Raw genomic sequence first — 23,401 nt, 5'->3', positions numbered from 1 at the left:
ATACTTCAGCAAGTAGCTCAGATTCTGAGCTTGTGTAGACTTGGTTTTATTCTTGTTGGTGTAGATCAGTTGAAAAACTAATCCCCTCAGCCTTCAAATTCCATTTCTACTGAGCCATCTTCTCAACCTGAAAAACATACAGGTTTTTTTATTATATGATTTTTTTTAAGTTTGGAGGGTTCCCCTCCATGAAAATTATCAGTAGCAGAGTTTCTATTGATGTATTAGTTGGACCAGAATGAAGATATGATGAACATTTTGTTTAAACTGTATAGGAGAATGGACAGATATCACCATGAGTAGACAGCAACCAAAAACATAGTTCTTGATTTCACAGTATCTCATCTAGGAGAGAGAAAGTTGTGAATGGATAGAAAAGTATTTGTTGGAGAAATAGGTATAAAGATGTAAAGGGCTAGTTCGGTACCTCAGTTTGGTAGCACTGTAGTGAGTGATTTACCACCAAACCCATGAGAAAAATTCATCATTTTACCTCAAAGCTGCACTTTCTCTGCTTTTTTAAGAAAAGAATAAAAACCTACAATGAGATGACCAGACCATCTTGCCTGCCCTTCTGTCTAACCTTATCATAGATGATCACTCTGCAGATAGACCGTCTCCAGAAATTTTTTTCTAAAAGTAGCCAAGGTATGGCCCAGAGAACCTTCTAGAATCTATACGGGCATTCATAGACCAAATTCTCTAGCTCTGGGAGTGATGTCTGCAGGAAAACAGTGGGGGGATTTCCCCACATGATGTTGCTCTTCAGAAGTTCAGGCTACTCTTTCTTTTGGAAATATCAGGTGAAGTAATTTGGACCAATTGTCCCAATGAACACAGCATTTGATATGCTGGGAAAATCTTCTGAATTGTGTAGCACTAGGAAAAGATGTTTGACAGTAACAATTGTGAAATGTCTCTGGGGAGATACCACACCATCAAAGCTGTCAAATTATTTTGAAAAGCAGTTTTTTGAAAATAAGGTCTGCCTCATTATACAAAATAACTAGGTACACAGGTAAGCAAAATAAATAAGTGAAAATAAGCAAAGTCTATAGAGAAGGAGATGCACAGGAGACCCAGGTACTGATACTAGCCAGCTAGAGGATGTGGAATGTTGTTTGCTGCATTTAAAGACATCAAAGACAAAGTCAGTAGTTTCCCAGAGAACTGGAAGATGTGGGAAACAACCAGATGTAAGTTTAGAACTGAAGGATACAAAAGCTAAAGTAGAAAAACATTGTCAAAGTCAATGTTGACTCAGCTGAAACCAGAATTATTGAGCTGTAGAGAGGATAGAGAAAGAAGATTCAACAAGAAGGGGAAAGTATCATCTTGAGTGAGGTAACCCAGACTCAGAAAGACAAACATGGAATGTACTCACTCATAAGTGGATACTAGATGTAAAGCAAAGGATAACCAGATGGCAACTCACAACTCCAGAGAGGCTACCTAGTAAAGGGGACCCTAAGAAAGACACAGGGATCGCCCAGCGACAGAGAAATGGATGAGATCTACATGAGCAAACTGGATGTGAGGGGGTAATGGAGGGCAAGGGTTGAGGGAAAGAGTGCTTAGGGGAGTGGGAGGTCCCAGCTGGATCAGGAGGAGTGGGAGAACAAGGAAAGAGATACCATGATAAATGAAGACCCCATGGGAATAGGAAGAAGCAGAATGCTAGAGAGGTCCCCAGAAATCCACAGAGGTACCTCCACTACAGACTACTGGCAATGATCGAGAGAGTGCCTGAGCTGACCTACTCTGGTGATCGGATGGCTGAATACCCTAGCTATCATGATAGAACTCTCATCCAGTGACTGATGGAAGCAGATGCAGAGATCCACGGCCAAACCCCAGGTGGAGCTCCAGGAGTCCAATTGGCGAGAGAGAGGAGGGATTATATGAGCAAGAGATATCGAGACCATGATTGGAAAAAGCACAGGGACAAATAGCCAAACTGGCGGAAACACATGAACTGTGAACCAATAGCTGAAGAGCCCTCATGGAACTGGACCAGGCCCTCTGGATAAGTGAGACAGTTGATTATTTTCAAATATTTAGGAGACCCCCAGGCAATGGGACCGGGACCTGTCCTTGGTGCATGAGCTGGCTTTTTGGAACCTAGGGCCTATGCTGAGACACTTTGCTCAGCCTTGGTGCAGGGAAGAGGGGACTGGACCTGCCTTAACTGAATCTACCAGTCTGGGCTGACTCCCCAGGGGAGATCTTGCCTTGGAGGAGGTGGGAATGGAAAGTGGATTAGTGGGGGAAGGCTGAGGGGTGGGAGGAGGGAGGACAGGGGAATCTGTGGCTGATATGTAAAATTAAATTAATTATAAAATAAAAATATTTATTTTTAAAAAAGGAGAAAAAATGAGCAATCCAGAAAAGTATAAGACTAAAGAATTGGCGGTTATTGAATTTTATTAAATGTTTCTTCTACATTTATTCACAATTGTTATCATATGATTAATTACATATTAACTTGTCAGTGCAGTGACTATCCTGACATAATGGAGGATGCTGACAGAGAAGGACAGGAGCTAGGAATGATCTCTTTTGTCCTGAGTGGCAGTAAGCTGGTTGCTTGGCCTGTGACAAATCACTTTGTGTAACGCCCTTACTTTTGCAGTTTTTAAAAGAGAATAAGAAATAGTAGGAACTGATGATGCCTCTGAGCCCCCGGAAGTTGCCCAAGGCAGGTTGCTTCTGCTCTGCTTATGTCTGAAAGACACAGTTTGCAAGCAGCAGGAGGAGGGAAAGGATGGCACGGTGTGATGGGGGGATGTCTGGTCAATCGGAGTTATCATGGGAGATGTGCTGTTAAGCACTATGAGGCCTCACTGGGGACCAGAGGACAGAGAACATCATCTGACATGGAGCAGCATGGGCGGGGCTTATTTGCAATTTGTTTGTCATTTTTTTTGCTTGGATTGTTACTAAGGAGTGTGAGTTTCAAAGTTTTAACTTCAGCTCTACCATTGAGTGGATGTATAGACTTGGACAAGTTATTTATTACATCCAAACCTTGGTTCATTTCTATCTAGGAGGGCTGTGGGGGGATTTCAGTAGCATAATGTATAGAACACACTAGCACAGTGTCTAGCATGTGCGAATCTTCAGGAAGCATAGCTAACTCCAGTCACCTTGTCTCCATTCTTCCTTGTTCAATTTTCTTCTGACATCAGGATTTCTTTTATGTCCTTTTCTCTGAGCCTCTCTCTCTAACCCAGATTGCCAATATAAAAATACAGAGCCCACTGAAGGTGAATACTTTAATGATCCTTTCTGTTTCAAAGTCATTAGTCAGCAGGGTAACCACCGTCTTTCCCAGGGATACCCCTTCTCTTGGAGTTCAGCAAATCTCTATTGTGTACAGAAATACATTTGAATGGAAGGATTACACTGAAAATAATTGAACATGGACATCTACATGACAACATGCCAAAATCCTAAGATGTGGGACTCTAGGAAACAATACAGGCAAGAACTCCTCCCATGCAACAGGAAGACTCTTCCAGAAAGAGAATACGCTAGCATCCCTAAGCTCTGTGCGGCCATTACTCCTTAACCTAAGAACAAGTTATTACCCCCCTTCCAAGCTTCAGACCTATTTTCTTTCAAAAGCTATTAGACTTATGAGACTATTTAAAAGTGTCTATTGTCTCATTAGCTAAAGGAAATCAGACTTCAGTTCTGTGAGATTCATCATGTCTCTTAATTTCTAGTGAGTATGAACAGGTGTCTATAGATCAGAAGCAAGTATGAGTCAGTAGTCATAATTCGTGGTGCTTGTGACTAGCACATCCACCAGTGTTGGTAGGTCATGTGCTCTACCCTGGGGTAAGTACAGCTTTGGGATGAGGACCTAGAGTTGACTAGTGAGTTAGGGTCAAAGGTTGTTTATTATCACTCCCTCAGAAGGAAGCTATTGACTCACAAATCTCAGCCAGCTTCCAAACAGAGAAACACCTGCTGACTTTAATGGATGGGTGATGGTGCCACATGGAAGCGCTGACACTTTGCTCCCCATTCTAGCTTTGCCTTATTGGCTCTCCAGCCCTCCCCGCTCTGCTGTCTGGCCAGGTATGCCAGCTGAAGGCACTGTCTTACGAAGCTGCCTTTCCTGCCAGCTTCCGGTTGGGTTCAGTGGATGGAGAAGCAAGTGGAAACTCAGGAGGGAAGAGGGTATTGTAGAACCCCGATATTGTGCTCCCAGATCCTTCCTTGGGAAGCATCACCAGGTCGTCTTTGCTACCTTGCTCCCTGTCACCTCTTCAGGATGAGGGTGATTACTGTCTCCCCCAGAATATTACTCTGCCTGTGGTCCTTTTGCCCTTGCCTACATAGAAAAGGGAGCCCTGGGGATGCTCCTGATCTGAGTGTGCTGCTCATTTCTTGCTGGGACCTACTATCCTGAGAGTTAATCCTTTTTCAAAAGAAGTTTTCAGTTCTACTACATGCAAATCCTGTAGAAGAGGACTTGGTAGCTGCCATCTAGGTGGAGAACTTCTGCAGGCTTCTGGTCTGGGCCGTGATGTGATGGAAGCAACATTTAGGAATGAATCATGGGTGAGGCCGCAGAATGGGTTGGGGTATAAGAAATAGAGAGAACGTCCTGTGTTCCGATCCAAGCAGGAGACAGGAGGAACAGCAGTGGCTGCAGTGGAAACTGGCAATGACAGATGCTGTGTTTAAGAAGCAGGCCTAAGCCGGGCGGCAGTGCCACATGTCTTTGATCTCAGCACTCAGGAAGCAGAGGCAGGCGGATCTCTGTGAGTTCAAGGCCAGCCTGGTCTATAGAGAGAGTTCCAGGACTGCCAGAGCTGATAACACATAGAAACCCTGTCTCAAAAGAAATCAACTCTCTGTGAGTTCAACACCAGCCTGGTCTACAGAGAGAGTTCCAGGACAGTCGATGCTGTTACACATAGAAACCCTGTCTCAAAAACAAAAACAAACGAATAAACAAACAGGCAGGCCTAAATGACTGCACATTTTCATGTTTATAGGGACTGATTTTAAGGAGACAAACTCAAGTTTAGGTCTGTGACTTTGATGGGTTGGTAGGACATGGTAGGAGACGCATGATGTAAAGTTAGAAGAGAAGACAAAGAAAATGTTGGTGTAGATTTTGACTTTGACTACTGAACTATTTTTTAAAAATTCGTTTATTAATTCTTTGAGAATTTCATACAATGTATTTTGTCGATATTTACCTCTTACAACTCCTATCCAACTTTGGGTCCTTTCTTTCCTTCCCTCCTTCCTTCCCTCCTTCCTTCCCTCCTTCCTTCCTTCCTTCCTTCCTTCCTTCCTTCCTTCCTTCCTTCCTTCCTTCTTTCTTTCTTCCAAACCCAGTTTGTGTTCCCTAAATACTCTTTACTGTGGGGCCTGCCCTGAAATATGGTTCACCTACCAAGGGTCATATCCTTAAAGAGAACTCACCCTTCCTCTCCAATAGCTATTAAATGCCAGTAGTTCCCGGTCTAGGGGCGGAACTTCGTGCTCCCCTCCCCTCTCCGTGCTGATATTTTGTCTGACTTTAAACTTGAGCAATCTTGTGCATACTGTCAGAGCTGCTGTGAGCTCACGTGGGCCTCTGTGTTTCGGTGTCCAGAAAGCACTGCGTGCTTATATGAGTCTGCTACCTTGGGTTCTTACCATATTATTCTCTCTCTTCTATGGAGATCCCTGAGCCTTGGAGGGGTGTGACATCAATATCACATTTAGGGCTAATCATTCTCTTACTCTCTGTGTTCATTACCATCTACTGCAAGAAGAAACTTCTCTGACGAGGGCCCACCAATCTTCAGGTATACTGGTAAGTCACTAGGACTTGGTTTATTTAAATATGTTCATTTAGTGGACTAATAGTAGTACGTTCTTCCTGGAGCCTATAACTGTCTAGCCACAGGTTTTATTTATTTATTTATTTATTTTACCTTAACAGTGGTGCCAGGTACAGATTCCATCTTGTGAATCAGGCCTTAAATCCAATCAGGAAGTGGTTGGTGACCCACTTTCATGCCACCGTTGCACCAGTGGGTGGCACATCTTGCCAAGGCAGTCATTGCTGTGGCCCAGAGGGTTTGCAGTTGGGTTGATGAAGACTGATGATTCGTTTGGTTTTTCCTCTGGTAGCATACATTGGCACTTCCAGCACTATGAAAGCTAGCCAGTAGGGATGAGGTTTCCAAATGCCTACTTCATCTCTCCATGTTTCATGACTCAAGTTTAGAGTATGTCATCGGCAATAGGGTCTTACCATCAAATTCTGGGGGTTAACCAAGAACAATGGCAATAACCTGTAATGTTTGGGGGTCTGTGGGACTCCACTGGCAAATAATTAAAAAAGATAAAACTCACTCCTGCTACTGGGGTTTTTATTTGTTAGCCATATAGTGTCTAGTTGGGGTATTGTCCCCCTGTCAAAGGTTAATTTCATTTCAAGTTTTGTATGTATTTATGTTTTAGGAAGTTTCTATAGTAATAGGCAAGTCTTTGGTTATAGTTTTTTTAATTTTTTATTTGAGAATTTCATGCATAAGTAGCTGTACTTACATCACTCGCACTCAGCTATAATTCTTGGGACGATGGTTAGCTGGCTTTGCAAACAGCCGGCCACATGTTTGCCTCCCTGTCTAGCTGGAAACTGCTTGTGGACAGGCCTGCCTCTTTGCTTCTGACTTAAAAGGGTCCTGGAAGGAGGGAATGAAGGAGAAGAATTAATTATCCAGGTCAAGAAGAACTAAAGCTACAGTTGTTAGAGATGGGACGAGAAGAGTTTTTAAGAGAAGATGTATCATGGGCAACTAGGCGAGGAAAGAGTGGTGGCGACACAGGCCGAGGCTGGCTGGCGAGAGGTGGTGAGCAGCCCTGAGGATGCTGACTAGGCAAGAGTGATAAGGGTAGAGGCCACTGTCCGAGAAAAAGTACGCTAAGCACATGGCTCTCATACTGTAGTATTGGATACTGTCATTGGCCTCACCCATAACTCTGCTGAATGGCTCTTACTGCTGCCAGAAATAGTGGCCCCAGTGCCCATCACTTACGCTCCCGGGTGAAGGGTACAGGAATATGTCATCCTCTGCAGTGCTCATATGTCCAAAACTAAGTAAACAAACAACATAATAGAGAAGTCTGTAGTATAGTCAGGCTGGCGGTGTGATTTTCAGTATCTACCTAGCGTGGATATTTCACGTTTTACTAATTACAAATCACGTACAGGTGTGATATTACTAGAATCTACTCACACCTACCGCGGTATTGGAACTGCTTCGGAGCTCTCAGGAAGGCTGTGGCTGCAGTTGCTGTGGCTCCTGGCTGACCAGGTGCTCTGGGACCTTCCTTGCCTTGCATAGTGGTGGCTGAACCAGCAAGTAGCATTAGTATTTGTTGCAACTTGGTTAGAAATGCAAACTCATGTCCTACCCCAGACAAACCGAATCAGAATTGTCTTCCGCTCCTAATGCCACCATCCACTAGCTGTGCCCCTGTAATCGGGCCATTTCCTCTCTTTGTGGCACTTTGTCAGCTATGGTTTGTAGCATCTAGCTCTCTGAGTTGTGACCAGAAGGTCAGATAGAGTCACGATGACTGCACCTCAGCTGGGGTGTTCTCAGGACATGATTCAGGGGGTCCCAGGGCTCTGATGTGTCCGTGGAATCTTTCACCCAGTCTTTGCAATCCCCCAAGCCCTTTCACAAGAGTTCATTCTTTCATTCAGTGAGTTACCATGCGGATCCTGAGACCCCATGCCACCTGCACACAGGTATGTTCTTGGAAGATTCTGTTTGTTCCTGGATACTTGCTAGTTAGTCCTCCTTCCATCCTGTGGTCATACCCAAACAATTATCTCCACTGTCCTCAGAACAGCCCCTTAAGTCATGGGAGAATGATTGATAGCCACAAGCCCTGTCGCCTGTGTCCTTGTCCCACCTCATGCGTCTTCTCTGCTGATGTAACTTTCAGTTTTCTGCACAGCTGCTCTCTTTGCTGACCCCTTGGTTGCTGCCCCTTTGCTTTCTGAAGACACCCTGTGCTTAGTACTATTTCCCTCTAAGAGTTCTGCGACACTCCTGAATACAAAGGTGGGAAGACGAGCTGAGACTCCAGGAGCTCTGGATAGGGCAGGCAGGGAGCAGCATTTCAGGCAGGGAGGCATGAAGCCAGGGACCTCCAGATGGCTGGGCATGCTGCTGGAGTGTAAGGAGAAACTAGGAACCGTAGAAGCCAGAACAGCACAGGAGGAGGTGAACTTGACTCTGTTAATGACAGGGATCACCGATGCACTTTCAAAAGTGACATGCCTCCGTGTGTCCTTTGGTAAGAGCAATCTGGCTCCTGCACGAGGACAGGGAAGGCATGAGAGTTGGAAAGTTGGTTAACTGAACATCGGAAAGGTTGGTGATGTGGGGGGAAAGTCATGGACTGAAGTCCCCCCAAACATACATGAAAAGCTAAGTGATCTTCTCTCTGTGAGGTCGAGACAGTGAGTGATTGTACCTCTCCCAACTACGTTTTCTAATTTCTCTTTCATAAGCATTTTCTGTTTTCTCTGTAATAAGCATGTATTATTTATATAGTAAAATAATTTATGCATATCTATTAATAGTTGAAAATCAAGCTAGCAGGATTTGGAATCTGGTTGGCAGGAGAGTCTGGGTAATGAACCTTTAGTGCTGATGCTCATGTGCATGGTATGTCCACCAAAGAGGTAGGGGGCACAAGGAACAGAGCGTATACCTCATTGGTGCTGTTGATGATGGAGTGAAACACATGGGCTGCTATGACTCCCGGTTGGTATCTTCCTGGTGGTGCCTCATGGTTCATGAAGTCAACTGTCCATCCTACACCTACTGGACAACTGACTCCACTACTCTAGAACCCGGCCCTGTGGTACGGCCACTCAGAGGACACACTTCTCATGCTGTCAGTAAATATTTACCCAGTGTGATGAAAAGAGCAGGCACAGTCTATCTTCACAAAATGCCACCTAATTGGAAAGACAGACATAAATGGTTTTAAATCCCTGTAACACACACGGCATTCAAAACATACAATTCAAATGGAATGTTACAAAGGAAAGCAAATGGTTCTGAGAGGGCATATATCAGAGGAAATGGCTCTGATGAGGGGCTTGCAGGATTCTTGGGGAGGGAGCTGCTTGGGCTGAGAGCTGGAGAACTGGTGCCCGAGAACATTCAGAGAAGGCATCCTGAGGGGAAGGACTAGGCCCCTGGCTGGGCGGTGGGGTAGAAATACAGCCGCACCATCCTTAATGATGCTGTGTCTGAGAAAGGTACACTAGGTGTTTCCATCATCGAGTGAATGACCTATCACAAGCCTCCTTGGTACAGGTCAGTTGCTGGAGGTGGCCTCTTCATACAGAGATGGAGCAAGTACAAGATGCTGTACTTCCTGCTGTCACCACACCATTCATCACGAGCATTTCAAAATGACTTAAACATGTTACTTCATTCATCTGTTAAGTGGGGTGTGTGTGTGTGTGTGTGTGTGTGTGTGTGTGTGTGTGTGTGTGTGGTGTGTGAGGCGTGTGTGGTGTGTGTGTGTGTGTGTGTGTGTGTGTGTGTGTGTGTGGTGTGTGTGTGGTGTGTGTGGTGTGTGTGTGTGTGTGTGTGGTGTGTGTATGTGTGTGGTGTGTGTGTGTGTGAGGCGTGTGTGGTGTGTGTGGTGTGTGTGTGTGTGAGGCGTGTGTGGTGTGTGTGTGTGTGTGTGTGTGTGTGTGTGGTGTGTGTGTGTGAGGCGTGTGTGGTGTGTGTGGTGTGTGTGTCTGTGTGTGTGGTGTGTGTGTGTGTGTGTGTGTGTGTGTGTGTGTGTGTGTGTGTGTGTGTGTGTGGTGTGTATGTGTGGTGTGTGTGTGTGTGTGTGTGTGTGGTGTGCCACAGCACACATGTGGAGGTCAGAAGGCAACTTGTGTCGATTCTCTCCTTCATCCATGGGACCCCCAGAGATCAAACTCCAACAGTACAGTAAACACATTAAGAAGTCACACCGCCATCAACTATCATCTTTAAGTATGACATACTGTCCATAACTGGGTGTGTCATGTGATTGTCATAGGAAGCACCGCAGTCATGTGAGGGGTACGTGTCTTGGTCAGTGTTACGACAGTCATGATGTCAGCAAGCAACAGGCACTTTGAGCTCCGCTTTAGTCCTCGGGTACCACACGTTCTGTGGCACATGGCTGAGGCATCTTTGAATCTAAGAGGAAAGCTACTTGACTGAAATCCAGAGAGAGGGATAGGGCAGGGACTGTATGGAGAGGGGGATGGGCTGCGCCCTACGGTGCCTTGCAGAGCACTAGGATGTCCTGGTCTTCCTCCTAAGAGGCACTGAAGGTTCCTGAGTGGCTCTTTGTGTGGCCTGTCTGGCTTCCTTCCAGGTCACAGCTATTTCTGTGTCTGTCACCTGTCTGTTTCTTGGCACTTGAGGCTGGTGCTGGAGGCCTGATGTCGCCCTGGTGGCCCAGCAGCCAAGATGGGGTTCCTAGCTTCTGTGGGGAGTACTTAGAAGGCTCCTCGGCACCTATCAGCCTTTTCTGGAAGTTGCTTTGCAACTCAACTTTCCTCATGGCCTGGCAGACTTTAATGCTAATGTGTATACAACTTGCTAATTAATGGAATCATTTGGATCTGAAAACATCTTGCTCTAATGGGAGCCTGCAAAGTGCTCACATTAATTCACAGGTAACATTATTCTAGCTTTCTTTTTTATTTTTTTTCCTTTTCCTTGGCTTGGCTTAATAGCTGGGGAGAGTTCTTCTAATTAGTCTTGTGAAAACTACTGGCCACAGCTCAGAGCTTTGGTGAGTGCTTAGGGGCTTGAGAAATGTGGCCCGCTGTAGCTATACAGGGTTGCAGGGCCATGGATGAGTGTCAAAGAACAGAACAGAGCAGAACAGAAAGATCTTGGTATCTGAGAGGATGGGAAAAGGTGATAAGTCCTATGAAGACACTATAAACATGCCAGCCCCGTGTGGGACTTCAGGGGCTTTGCTGTCCTGTGGGTGCCGGAGGTGCCCTCGGGATGGTGTTCTGTGTGACTGTCTTCACCCTGCTCTCCTGGAACGTGGATGCCAATGTACTTGCTGTTCACAGAAAGCTCGCAGGAACTGCTTTAGGCTCCAGAGTAAGCTGTCATCATCCCTCATCATCTTGCCACAGCCCTTTCCTGGTAACATTCCTAGTGAGCATCCCTAGTGCAACCCCTTAAATGCCCAGCCCTCTCCCCTAGAACATCAGAACAAGCCTGCCAACTCTGGGGACTCTGGGGTACCCTGAGAAGATGAGTGTGGCTCAGGGGCTCTCTGTATATTTGCTCCAGTGTCGTCTGATCTGCAGAACTTTCTTCATCTCCCAAACCAAAACTCCATGCTGTTAAATAAGAAGTCCCTTTCTATGGAGCTTTTGAGTGTGAGACATTCAGATGATGTATCCCCTGATAGAACTGTGTACTACTCAGTGGTCCCCTTATTTACTACTAAAAGGGTACCTTTAGAGCTACACTGTTGGTCCTAATACAGTAGTTCTCAGATGTATCCTGCTGGGAAGGTAGTTTCTTCACTGGATATCACACCCTCCTGGATTCCTTCCCATCGGGCTGATCTGTGTTTTAGAGCAGGTGGGCTGATGATAGGCTCTAGTAATCCACCACAGAGAAGCCTGGTGAGATGACTAAGTCCTGTGTGGTTGTGGGTAGTCACAGTGAGTTCTCTTTGTGCTGAGCTCTAGGAGAAAACACACTGTCTCTGAGATGGGCTATTTAAAATCTTGATAGTTGCAGATGAAAACAACATGTTCTCCCCCTTGGAAGTACAGCATCTGCTGATCCTTTTATTTGGATGTGCCTCCAGGACAGATTTGGAGTCAAGCCAACCTGAATTTAGATTCTCGCTCTTTCATTCATGGGCTGTGACCTTGAGCCTCTGTTTCTTCATCTGAAACACGGGACGGGTGACTCCCACTCGAGTTGTTAAGAAGATTGCAGGAGGCCATGTTATCGTGGTACCTAAGGCAGCACTGGCTCAAAAGAGGAGGCGGAGGTTCTGCCGCTGCTACTGTTGATGATTCTGTTGCACAGGTCTCCAGGTGGTCCTGAACTCCATCATCAAGGCCATGGTGCCTCTGCTGCACATCGCCCTGCTCGTGCTGTTCGTCATCATCATCTATGCCATTATCGGCCTGGAGCTCTTCATGGGGAAGATGCACAAGACTTGCTACAACCCGGAGGGCATCATAGGTAAGAGGTGGGGCTCTGGGCAGCAGGTACCCAGGAGGAGGGTGCTCTCCTCATAGCTGCTTCCCATGGAGTGGATGGCTGCAGCCACCTGTCCTACTGAACTGGATGAGGCATTCAGTTTCCCACACTTCAAAGCACAATGAAAGGCAGGGGTCGGCATTTCCCCCCTCTCATTTCCAGTGTCTGCTTTCACGACTGCAAATCTCTGTTCAAACGGCAGGTGTAAGCTTTGTCCAGCACTGCTATACACCACGTCAAGGATCTACACAATTAGAGAGGCAATTAAAGACTAAGCGCCAATCTTGTATCAGTTTCTCACTCTTGAAGCTGATTCTGTGTATGTGAGCTGCCACTACGAACTGTTGAGCATGTGTATCCAGTAGTACGCCAATGCGGTCCAGCATCCAAGCCCTTCAGGGAGCCTGTACCACCAACCCCCATCACCACCCATCTTTCTACCCTCTTAGAGTTGTCCCTGGCTCCCTTGCAGCTACTATTTTCTTCTCCATTTAAAGGCAGAACCCCCAGTGTCCCTCCTTATCAGAGAATGAATGAAGAGGCTGCCATTGAACACCCCCTTGCCACCAGTAAAATCTATGTTCCTTGAAGAAACGGTTCATTCAGCTCCATGTCACAACCATCAATCCTGCCTTTCTGAGCCTCCCCTCTTTGTGTTCCTTCCATAAATCAATGAATTTAACAGGCAGTGCTGGCTCATTAAGCACCAGAATTTTGGCTTGCAGGATAAGCTATAGACTGCTCTCTTAAGTGGCTAGTATTTTAACTTGACCTTTAACAAAATTAAACAGGAGGCTAGGGAGGTGGCTCAGTGGTGAAGAGCACTGAGTCTTTCAGAAGACTTTCAATTCCTAGCATCCACATGGTGGCTCATAACCTTCTTTAACTCCAGTTCCTGGGGATTATACACCCTCTTCTGCTTCTGAGGGCACCAGGTACACAGATCATACACAGACATACATGGGAGCAAAATGTTCAGATACATAAAATAAAGTAAAAGAACTATTAACCCTTCTCTTTCTTAAAAAAAACCAGAAATTAATAAGGCTTTAAACAGACAAATAAAGTAGTCATATATATGTATATATATTATACACACACACACACACACACACACACACACACACACACACACACACGTATGTGTATACAACACACAACATTGGATTCCAAAGCTATAAGCTGTTACATTATTTCATTTTTAAAAGCAGGTCTGTCGTTTTCATTTGGGCATTATTCAGGAAAAGGGAGAGCACTGATATCTGAGACTTCCTTCCTCTGTGTACTCTCACTCCATCTAGCCCAAGCGGCAAGTTAGGTCTAGTGGGTGATGGCACCAATCTGTTTGACAGAGAGAGATGAAAAACTCCCACCCAGAAGCCAACATCACTACCTAGTATGCAAAGGTTATTGTGACTAGGTTGACTGGCTAGGCATCTTCAAGGTTGCTCAGTCATCAGAGAGTCACAGCAAGACATACCACACCTATAAATCTATATTTACAGAATCATCTTATTTTTACTTAAAAAAAGATTCTGTGTAAGATTAAAATTTTCACTCTGAAGAGAATTTCCAAATTGTTTGAGTTGTAATTGTGTGAAAATGGTGACAATTTAAAATATGTTAGCTGATACATAATTTTTAATTGGAAGAGCAAGTTCCTGCATTCAGCCAAAATTCTGAGACATTCAGCCCAGCTTTAAAGAATACCAGCCAACATAATGATCAGTGTCTCCTTTTAATTCAAATCCTTCTTCTTTCTCAGTTGATCTGCAGCTAACCCCAAACCAGTAACTTACCTAACTGATCTCTAGCTAACCCTTAACCAGTTCGGTTACTGGTAGAGCTTGTTTGGAGCTCCTTAAGGACGAGCCACATCATGAGTAAATTTACGCAGTTATACTATGTGACCAGTGACCCACTGAACCCAAACTCGCCAGACTGTCACAGAGACACAGAATCTCAGCGATTCCCCATCAAGTTGGCAGTGACTCATGGTGGGACACTCACCAATGAAACAGGGAGAAACAGGTTCTGTCATAGAACCAAAGACAGCGACTGTACCATGCCATCAAACATTGGTGTGGTGTACCACAAAACCATGGAGAGCTGCTGAAAACCTTCAGCCATCTCTGTCATCTTAAAGGAAAGATGATGGCAGAAATATGTCTTTTCCTGCTGGCAAGGGTCCTGCAAGGCTGTGAGCAGAATGCAGCCTTGAATAATTATTACAATCATGAGGTTTGTTACTGGGTCTCAGTAGCCTCAAATGGCAGGAAAATGGTGAGTGTCATAGTCCAAGAAACAAGATGGCGACCTCTTCCTAGAGTCCAGCCAGAAGTCCTGTAGAAAGCCGCCTCCAGAACCAAAGACCTGCTTTGTCTGTCCTTAGAAGACCATACTGGGCTTCAACTTTTGAAGGGGTCAGCGTAAGGCCATACTGGCCTTGGTAGTAAACAGGGTCAGGAAAATCATTGGCAGTACCTCATGTATCCTTCCACAACACTCATGACATCATTTCTGTGATGGGTTTTTAGTCCCTATCCAGCAGCTTCAGAGGCCAGTTAGTCTCCTGGGTGGAAACCAAATGACCAGGGTGTCAGGGCAATGAGAGTGATGTCCCTCAGAAAGGTGCCATGAGGCTCCTGTAGGAGCCAGAGCCACTACTGGGAAAGAGGTCAAGGATTCCTGGCTGCAGCAGCCTCACATTCAGAACAGAGCAGTTAAATTTCCCACTTCCTCCCTCTTCACTCTTCACACTGTCTGCCCACAACACAGAGTCTTCTAGCTTCTCCCAAAAAACAAAAACAATCAAACAAACAAAAAACCCATCATTTGGTACCCACAAGGTGAGTATTCCCAGTAAGGAAGAGACAGCTTACAGGGATCTTGTCACATTCCTATCTGTAGACAAGGAAGTCCAAAACCCTGCAGAACCAGCATCGGCGTGCTTCAGAGTTCTATAGAACCTTTGGGATGTTTTGTTTGCTTGGGTTTTTATTTTGTTTTTTTTTTTTGTTGTTGTTATATTTTAGACTTCAGATTTAATTAGCATATTTTCTGTCATATTTAAATTTTACAAAAGGCTTAGTGAGTCTTTGTTATAATATTAATGGTGTATGTATGTATGTATATATATTTCCTTTTAAACTCTGATATTATTTCACAGACTGAATTTTATAGTCTTCTAAACTTTCTAATCCATGTTTCTTGTAAGATCCCTGCAAGGAATTTTTGGAGCCTGCCAGGGAGCTATTGTTCTGTCTTTAGGCTTCTCTTTCTATGTCCAGTGTCCAATGGTGCTGGTCTCAGAAGAGGCTGTCTTCCAGAAATCTCTCCAGCAACTGCAAGGCATCCTCCTGGTTGCTCAGCAGATAAGTTGCCATATGCCGATACCTTTTGTTTCTGGTGTCCCATCTGTCCGGTGGGATCTGGAGCCAGGCACTCGGTAGCTCGCCCCAGCACGATAATTACCCCTGAGACTGGCACAGAATTTGTTGGCTAAACCTAGCAATGAAATCACTACCATTCTATTTTGTCCTTCAAGATGAGACCTACAAAATGTAATTGCTGTTGTCTTGGTAGTTTTTCCTTGGAACACTGCCGACAGCTCCCCCAGGATTCCGTTCTTGCCGAAGTTGAGTCCGTTTCTAAAACCTCCTTTATTTTACCAAACACTAATTTGATCTTTCCACACTGACTATTCTCTTCAATTCTGTTCTAAAGTGTATAGTCCACATAGCTTTATTTCTCCTATTTTCCTACCTAGGCCCTCATGACCCTGCAGAAGAAAACCAGCACATCCCATGGTTAAGCTTAGTTCCCTCGCCCTGGCGTGCATGTCACTGGGACCTGCTGATCTGTGCGTTCACATTTTTCAAGTGTTCCTTTTTATAGATACCTATTTTTACTGGATCATCGCTGCTTCTTAATTGTTCTGTGATTTTTTTTTTTATTGTTCAGGGGAGATTTAAAATAGCACAGCAGCCTTTGAGCCTGTGGACGATCTTCCCGAGGCCCATTCCTTTCCTCCCACTATCCGTGAGATCACTGCCCCTTGGTGCCATTTTTTTTCTAACATATATTTGTAAATTCGCCGAATCCGTTTTCCTCCCTGCGAGCACTTAGAGCTGGCTTTGGCAGTACCCCACCCCTTCCCCATTTCTACTGTTTTAGTAACTGAAGATCTGGGACAGACTGTCCACCTAGGAGCCACAGTATGATAGATACCCGCATCTCTATGTGAAAAATAAACACGAGCGAAATGCAAGTTTCCCTTTCTCTTTTCACCCCCTCTTTTGTTCCCTCTGACTCTAGAAAGCTGGTTCCAGAATAGAGTGGAATTAATGGTCTCTTTGGTTCTTGGTTTCCCCATTTTTCAACTCTCATTTTTTAGAAGCTTTGCTTTGCTATTTTTAACGTATTATTTAGGTTTGAAAATAACTTTCATTTCTCTACTTTCAACAGCTTTAAATCCACATCTCTAAAGATTTGACAATCTTAAAAGTCATTAAAAAAAAAAAGTTGTAACGAGGGGTAGTTCAGTTCAGCTTCCTTACTATGTAGCCTCTGGAAGCCAGACCGGGGATAAGAAAATGGTATGGACACTTGCTACCCTCAGACAGCTCGGAGATCAGTAATGTAGACCTCTCCCCTTGGTCACTGAATATAGCACCAGGCAGAGAGAATAAGCCAGGAAGCAGCTTTATTCTGAACAGCCCAAACCTGGGAGTGTGCCAGATGCCCATCATCTGGAGAATGTATAAACATGCAGTGAAATATACTGCTCAGCAACACAAAGGAACAGGCCGGACTGAGATGCGACAGCGTGGTTGAACTCAGAAGCACTGTGCCGAAGACGAGAGGGGCCTACAAAGGGCCTCTTCGGGTGTGATTTTATTTATATGACACTTAAAGAAAGGCAAGCTCTGAAGATGGAAAACAAATCAGCTTGTTAGGAGTTGGGGACAGAAGCAAGAATGGACCACTAACAAGGACACGGGAGTGGCATAGAAGAGGAAGTGGTGGGTGTCACTGCTGTCCCCAGGAAGATACTGGCACACCGTTTGAACCACAGCCCCCGCCTCCATTCTCCTAAGAATCCTCGCACAGTTAAGGGTTAACATTTCTCTGCCTCTCTTTTTCTTGAGAGTAAACTGTTTCAATTAGGGGCCTCAGACACCGACAGCCATCCAGCTAGTCATCTTCCATAAACAGCCTGCATCCCATGGGCCAAATAATCCCACTGTGATGGTTTGGATCCTTATAAAAGAAGAGGAGATTCTGGGTATCTTATTATCTCTAAATGAAGAACCACAGGCAAATTCTCTCTCTGGAGTTGCATTTTCGGCGTCGTCAGAGGCAATTGTTTGTTCAAACTCGGGTCTTCTGTTTGTTATTGCCATTACTTTCTACAGAGGCAAGATAAAACCCTCGGTTTCACAAACTGAATTCCTTACTTTCTCTCCTGCTTTCCAGAGCAGCGTCCACTTGAAATGGATGCATCGTTACTACTTTCTAATTGGCCGCTCGGACAGGATGCCATGCTATGGCAGACTAGACAATACCTTGGTGTCTGTGAAGTCAATTGTGACTAAAATGCCGTGTTCACAACACTTGCTTGAAAATACTGACCTATGTCACTGTGCCCCTGAAATGAATGTCTGGGCTCATGTGTTTTTAACGCCCGTGTGAGGGCACTAAATGAAATGTGTGCCATGGGTGCTGTGGTTACTCGTCAGCCTTGTCCTGTTACTTTTCTCTCTAACTTTCTCTCTTCGTTCTCTGCCCATCACTGCCCCTCCTCCTTCTGTCTCCTGTTTCCTTGGTGGTGATGTTCCAGCAGAAGAGGACCCTTCCCCTTGTGCTTTGGAGACAGGCCATGGGCGGCAGTGTCAGAACGGGACCGTGTGCAAGCCCGGGTGGGACGGGCCCAAGCATGGCATCACCAACTTCGACAACTTCGCCTTCGCCATGCTGACGGTGTTCCAGTGCATCACCATGGAGGGCTGGACAGACGTGCTGTATTGGGTACGCAGTTGGGGCACTTAGAGGGTGGGCATGTGGAGGGCCTGAGGCCTCTCTTGACATCTCATCTTCCTACCCATGATATCGGATTACACGTGCTCCCACAAGCTGAGATGGTGGTCAATGAATGTCTTTGATTTGTTCTAGCACTTTCCTGAGGAACAAAGCCTGGCATGTCCACTTTTGTAAGGTTCCCCCCCACCAACCTTAGCAAGGGTCCCCTTTAGCTTGCCAACCATGGTCTGGGCCACTGGTGTGCAGCTGATGCTGTGCACATGAGCTGGGCTACACCTGACAGAAGAGCTCCGTCCCGCTCCTCTTCCTGCTCTGGAATTCCTTCTGCTTTTCACCTTTACCTGTCTCTTACCTAAAAGGAAGCTACAGGCAGAATTCTCAGAGAAAAGTCAGGTGTGATCTAAAAGGAAACACCACAAAGAAAACTGACTTATGTAGCCTTGTGGCATGCTGCTGTGTTTTGATTCTCATGTTAGTTTTAACATATTATACTACTCCTTCAAAGTCCCTCTCACAGTCAGCCAGAGACTTCTCTGCTCGATGTGCAATGCGTATTTAGAAATACACATTCCGGGTGCCAACCCATCTTGAGTATATTTCCTTTAACTTTAAAAATGGCCCTCAGAAGATCTCACTAGCCACCACTGCTCTGCCCACCACTGAGTCCTTGAAGTGCCAGTAATCCACATACCGTATCTGAGCTGTCTTCACTCTGTCAGAATGGAGTCCATTATCTGTAAAAAAAAAAAAAAAAAAAAAAAAAGCACGGAAAATACCATCTCTGTGATGTGGTGTTTCCCACTTCAGCATGAGAAATGACTTGCCAGAATCCAGTGTTGCTCTTCAGATTTTGGGTGAATAAAGCGTGCTGCCAGTCTTGAAAATAACATCTTTCCCAAGTTTCTCAAACAGTCAAATCCATTCAGCCCTGGTGAAAACATCTGAGAGGCTGCATACTCCTGTCTGCAAACTAGAGCAGGGCGGTGAGAGAGAAGCAAAGGAACATCCCGGGGTCGGGTGCCAGGAAGCGAAGCAGGGCCAAGAGAAGTGCTGACTTCTCCAAGAATCCAAGCAAGTTTTGTAGCTGCACAGAGATGTAGCTTCCCACTGTCTTCACGTGCACCGTCTCCTGTAAATCCCAAACCCTCCCATTCCCAGCTTGACATCACTGTTAGCATGTCAGAGCCCAGTGTTACTGTGAAGTTGGTACCTCTCTCGAAGTGACGACTTGCAGCTTGCCCCTACCTTGTTCCCAGCAAATGTTTACTGGGTGTCCTTGTGAGCCAGGGTGCTCTAGGCACTGAGGACTTGGTAATGACTAAGATCCAGTTCGGCCAAAGCAGCTCGGTCTAGAGAATAGAGGAGATTCTGAGCTGAGTAACACAGAAGCCTGTGCCATGGCAGGGCTATTGTGTCAATGTCCTGTCAGCGGACAACACTGGTTGTTATCCTTATCTTCCTCAAACTAAAAGGAAACATTGGGGAACATTTTCAGCCTTACTGTCGATAAGAACCTGGTTTTCTATAATTTGAAGACAATGAGAAGATGGAAGTTGGGTTTTCCATAATTAGACAAACAAATTATTTTACTTAGTAGAGCAGGTCCACCTCCTAAGTGGCCCTCACTATCCCTTCTACTTTGCACAAAGGACCTTTTACTTTCTGTCCTGATGAGCCATGGACAGAAAGGTCTCTTGGCAAATTTCTACCTGTGGGCCGTAGACCGTGTGACTGTACGGTGTTGGGCTTCAGAGTCTCATCGTGGGAGTCTCGGCCCATGCCTTCAGTAGCCGTTGGAAAGCTGGCATAGCATCAAATTGAGGGCAGGTGCAGGCAGGAGGGAATAAGTATAATTTACTTTGCTGATGGCCCTGGTGTACTTTTCTGATCTGCCTTTCTCCCTCCCTCCCCCTGCCTCACTGGAAGTCATTGATACCATCCCAGCCAGATGTGACCCTAAGATGCTGTCACAGTGACAGCCAGAGTGGGGACTGGGAAGAAGCACACAACAGTAACTACCAATTTCCAGCAGCTGTGTTGTACCTTCTTCTCTCCCGGGGGTGTGATGGAGCTCAGGCTAAGGAGAGAAAAATTGTCAGCGGTGAAAGAGGTCCAGGATCCGAGGATGTCTCTCACTTCGACATTCCCAGCATCTTTCCAAAGCAATCAGACTACGGTGTGCACACATGTGCTTATGTGAGCTGTGTGTGCACGTGAGCACGCACACACGCATTGAGACTGTGCTCTCTGGTGGTTATTCATGATGGAGGCACCTCCTAGCTCAGTGCTCCTGCCTCTAATTGCTTTGACCTTTCTATGGTCATTTCATTTCATTTTCTATTCTCTTTCTCTCCCCTCCTTTCTTTCCCCTAGGCAGTCCTCCTCCTCAACTCTAGATTTGTATCACTAACCAAGAGACTCGGATCTCAGAATGTTTTAGCATCAAACATAGTCTTTCTAAGTATAAATGCCCTCCAAGCTGCCTCCACTAGTCCCGGATAGGAACTTAGTGTCCGAAGAGGAAGTTCTCCAAGGTGTAATGATGCCAGTTTGAGTTTGAAGCCCTAGAAATGGGACCAGCTGGATCTCCACAGTGCTAGGATGCTGCTGGATTTGAACCAGGCTGAGGCTAGTTCCCAGGGAGCATGGGCATGTGGGTTGTTTACTCAGAAGGATGCCTTTCCCTTCAAGTGTAAAATACAAGTCTAGATGACCAGAGAGGAGCAGTGAAGACTCCCCCGTGTAGCAGTGAATGGAACCCCAAGAGCTGGGGTCTTTTTAAATACCCAAATAGCTGAATAGATGTTTCTAGGGAAAAGAAACTAAACCAAAACTCAAGCTCCTATGTAGTTTTCTTAGGAAATGACTCTTTAAACCAAAGCCTCACCATGTACTCCCAGAATGCCCACGTGTCAAAAGCACCAAGAGAAGGAAAAATCTAGAGTCAAACACCATCTCCATTGATTTTCTTATCTTTTTTCAGATGTGGGAATCTTTTATAACCTTTGAGCCAGACAGCTGTTTAATACAGAGAATCTGCTACCCAAACAGTGTGCTGGTGGATTATAATCACAACAATGAGGAGAATTAGCGTCTCTCAAAGTCTTCATCTACTTGCTCACTTATCCATTCATCTATCCATTCACCCATTGTTTCCCTTCACTCATTTTACCAGTATTAGATGAATTCTTGCAGTTCAGTAATTCAATTTAACGTATATTTATTGAGCATTTCTTATGTTCCCAGAAGCAGGGGCAGAGAAGAATAAGACCTGCCTTCCAGGAGTTCAGAATACAAGGCATGCAGTATTCACAAAGGAGTCAGGCTCCCTGATAGAATGGCAGGGATGTACAGGAGATGGACCACTCTGGGGGGACATGGAAATTTTGGTCCTGAGGCTGGACAGGGAACCAGAGAGCAGATGCCCATACCTTGGGAAAGCATTCCTTAGTAGCTTTGGCTATTAGAGTAAACTGTTTCACTGTCTTAGCAAACCTAAGAAACCGCCATGATACCCAGAGCGCTCTTGCTCACTGTATCTGGTGGCTGTGGGATATAGTTTCAGGCACCATCGAAGACCGTACACCTGCTAGCAGTCCTTCCATCTGTAAGTCAGCTGTTCCCAACATGGTGCTCAGACCAGGATACCACTCTCCCTGCTCATACGCTCCGCATGAGGTCAGGACACCGGCCCATTGCTTTCAGAGCTTGTTTGAATGCATGCAGTTTGGTTTGCTGGCTTGCCTGATGTTAGGATCGGGTGGTTTTTCCTCCCTGAATGAGGCTTTTACTGTTCTGGCTGCCTACGGAGTTTTCAGCAAAGAATGGGTAGGTGCACAGGGCTGGAGCAATATTCAACTTGCTTCTTACTCTGTGACCCATGTGGTGGCCACTCATGTTCCAGGCAACATAGGTCATCAAGAGCAACCACACATTGAGCTCTTGCCCTGAGGACATTCACTGACACCAGAGACACTGAGTGGGAAGCACTGTGGCTTTTATGACTTGCACCTGCTCTTTGACAGACAATGGCCTCTCTTGGTACTTGTGGAAACCATCTAGTCTCTAGATCCACAGTGCTTATACTGAAGAGAAGGTACACATGATGTGAAAATCCGTGGAAATAAGCTTGGATCAGAGAGGCCTTGAGAAGTTCATGGTAGAGGTATTGCCTCTCCTATTTTTTCCCCTAATGAAGGTACAAGGCAGGGGTCTTTTCACCCAGTTAGATGCTAGTTTCAGAAAGGTCTTTGGTATTTTCCCTCTAGTATTCCCTTTGTTTGGTCTGGGTTGAATAGGAAGGCTCTGTGTTTGTTTCAGCAAAGGAAGAGCCATCCGTAGTCTAAGGTCTGGGGCTCCTGAAAACTGCTTGACCTTGGACACGAGGAGCCAGGACATCTCTCACCTTCTTTAGGAAAGCCACAGAGCTCTCTCTGTGGCAGACCCAAGACCTGCCCTGTTTGCCTCTCCAGATAAGGGTGACAGCAGGCCAGGTCCCTTTTCAGTGTGGCTTTATTTTTCTTTTTTACTGAGAAGATCTGTTCCCAGATCGGAGATAAGGACCATGCCACTCCAGCATCACCCTACTTAAGAGACAGCCACCAATGTGTCCTCTCCACCCAGTCCGCCCGAAAGTGTGTGGCCTGGAATAAAGGGAAGAGCCAAGCGGCGCTTTCCACTGCAATCCTTGATGAAGCTAAGTCTTGTGTGACCCAGAGGAAAGGACCCCCAGACTAATCAAGAACCCAAGGGAACCTCTAAGGCAAAAGGGGGCTTGTGCTGCTGGCAGGGCAGTTTAGGGGGACGGAAGCCAGAGGTAGGGCTAGTGGCTTCCTCCAGCTTCCTTAGGGCAGGTTGGTAACCCAGGAGCTGGGTATGGGCTCCAGAGGGGTGGCACACTGCGGCATGGTGCCCGGAGTGCTGTGTCTGCCTGTTTTCTGATGAGAGTCTGTTATTCCCACCAGATTTTCCTGCTCTCCCTAAACACAACAGAAGCACTTAGAGGAAAAGGGAGAGCCTGCTTCTGACTTATGTTCACCACAAAAAATGCTCATCACCCAAGGCCCAGCTTTCCC

At 45.8% G+C, this 23,401-nt stretch overlaps 1 protein-coding gene across 1 annotated transcript in view; it reads left to right on the top strand.

Moving 5' to 3' along the window:
• Positions 1-23,401, top strand: part of Cacna1c (calcium voltage-gated channel subunit alpha1 C) — a 558,454-nt gene that overhangs the window by 373,375 nt on the left and 161,678 nt on the right. The window contains exons 6-7 of the mRNA XM_052721999.1: positions 12,108-12,266; positions 18,127-18,314. Of these exons, the coding sequence (XP_052577959.1) occupies positions 12,108-12,266; positions 18,127-18,314 (347 nt within the window). The remainder of the gene's footprint in view (positions 1-12,107; positions 12,267-18,126; positions 18,315-23,401) is intronic.

Source organism: Peromyscus californicus, unplaced genomic scaffold (genome assembly GCF_007827085.1).
Source record: "Peromyscus californicus insignis strain IS unplaced genomic scaffold, ASM782708v3 Scaffold_6__1_contigs__length_162567912, whole genome shotgun sequence".
Taxonomy (NCBI): domain Eukaryota; kingdom Metazoa; phylum Chordata; class Mammalia; order Rodentia; family Cricetidae; genus Peromyscus; species Peromyscus californicus.
This window is presented reverse-complemented; position numbering and strand designations above follow the sequence as displayed.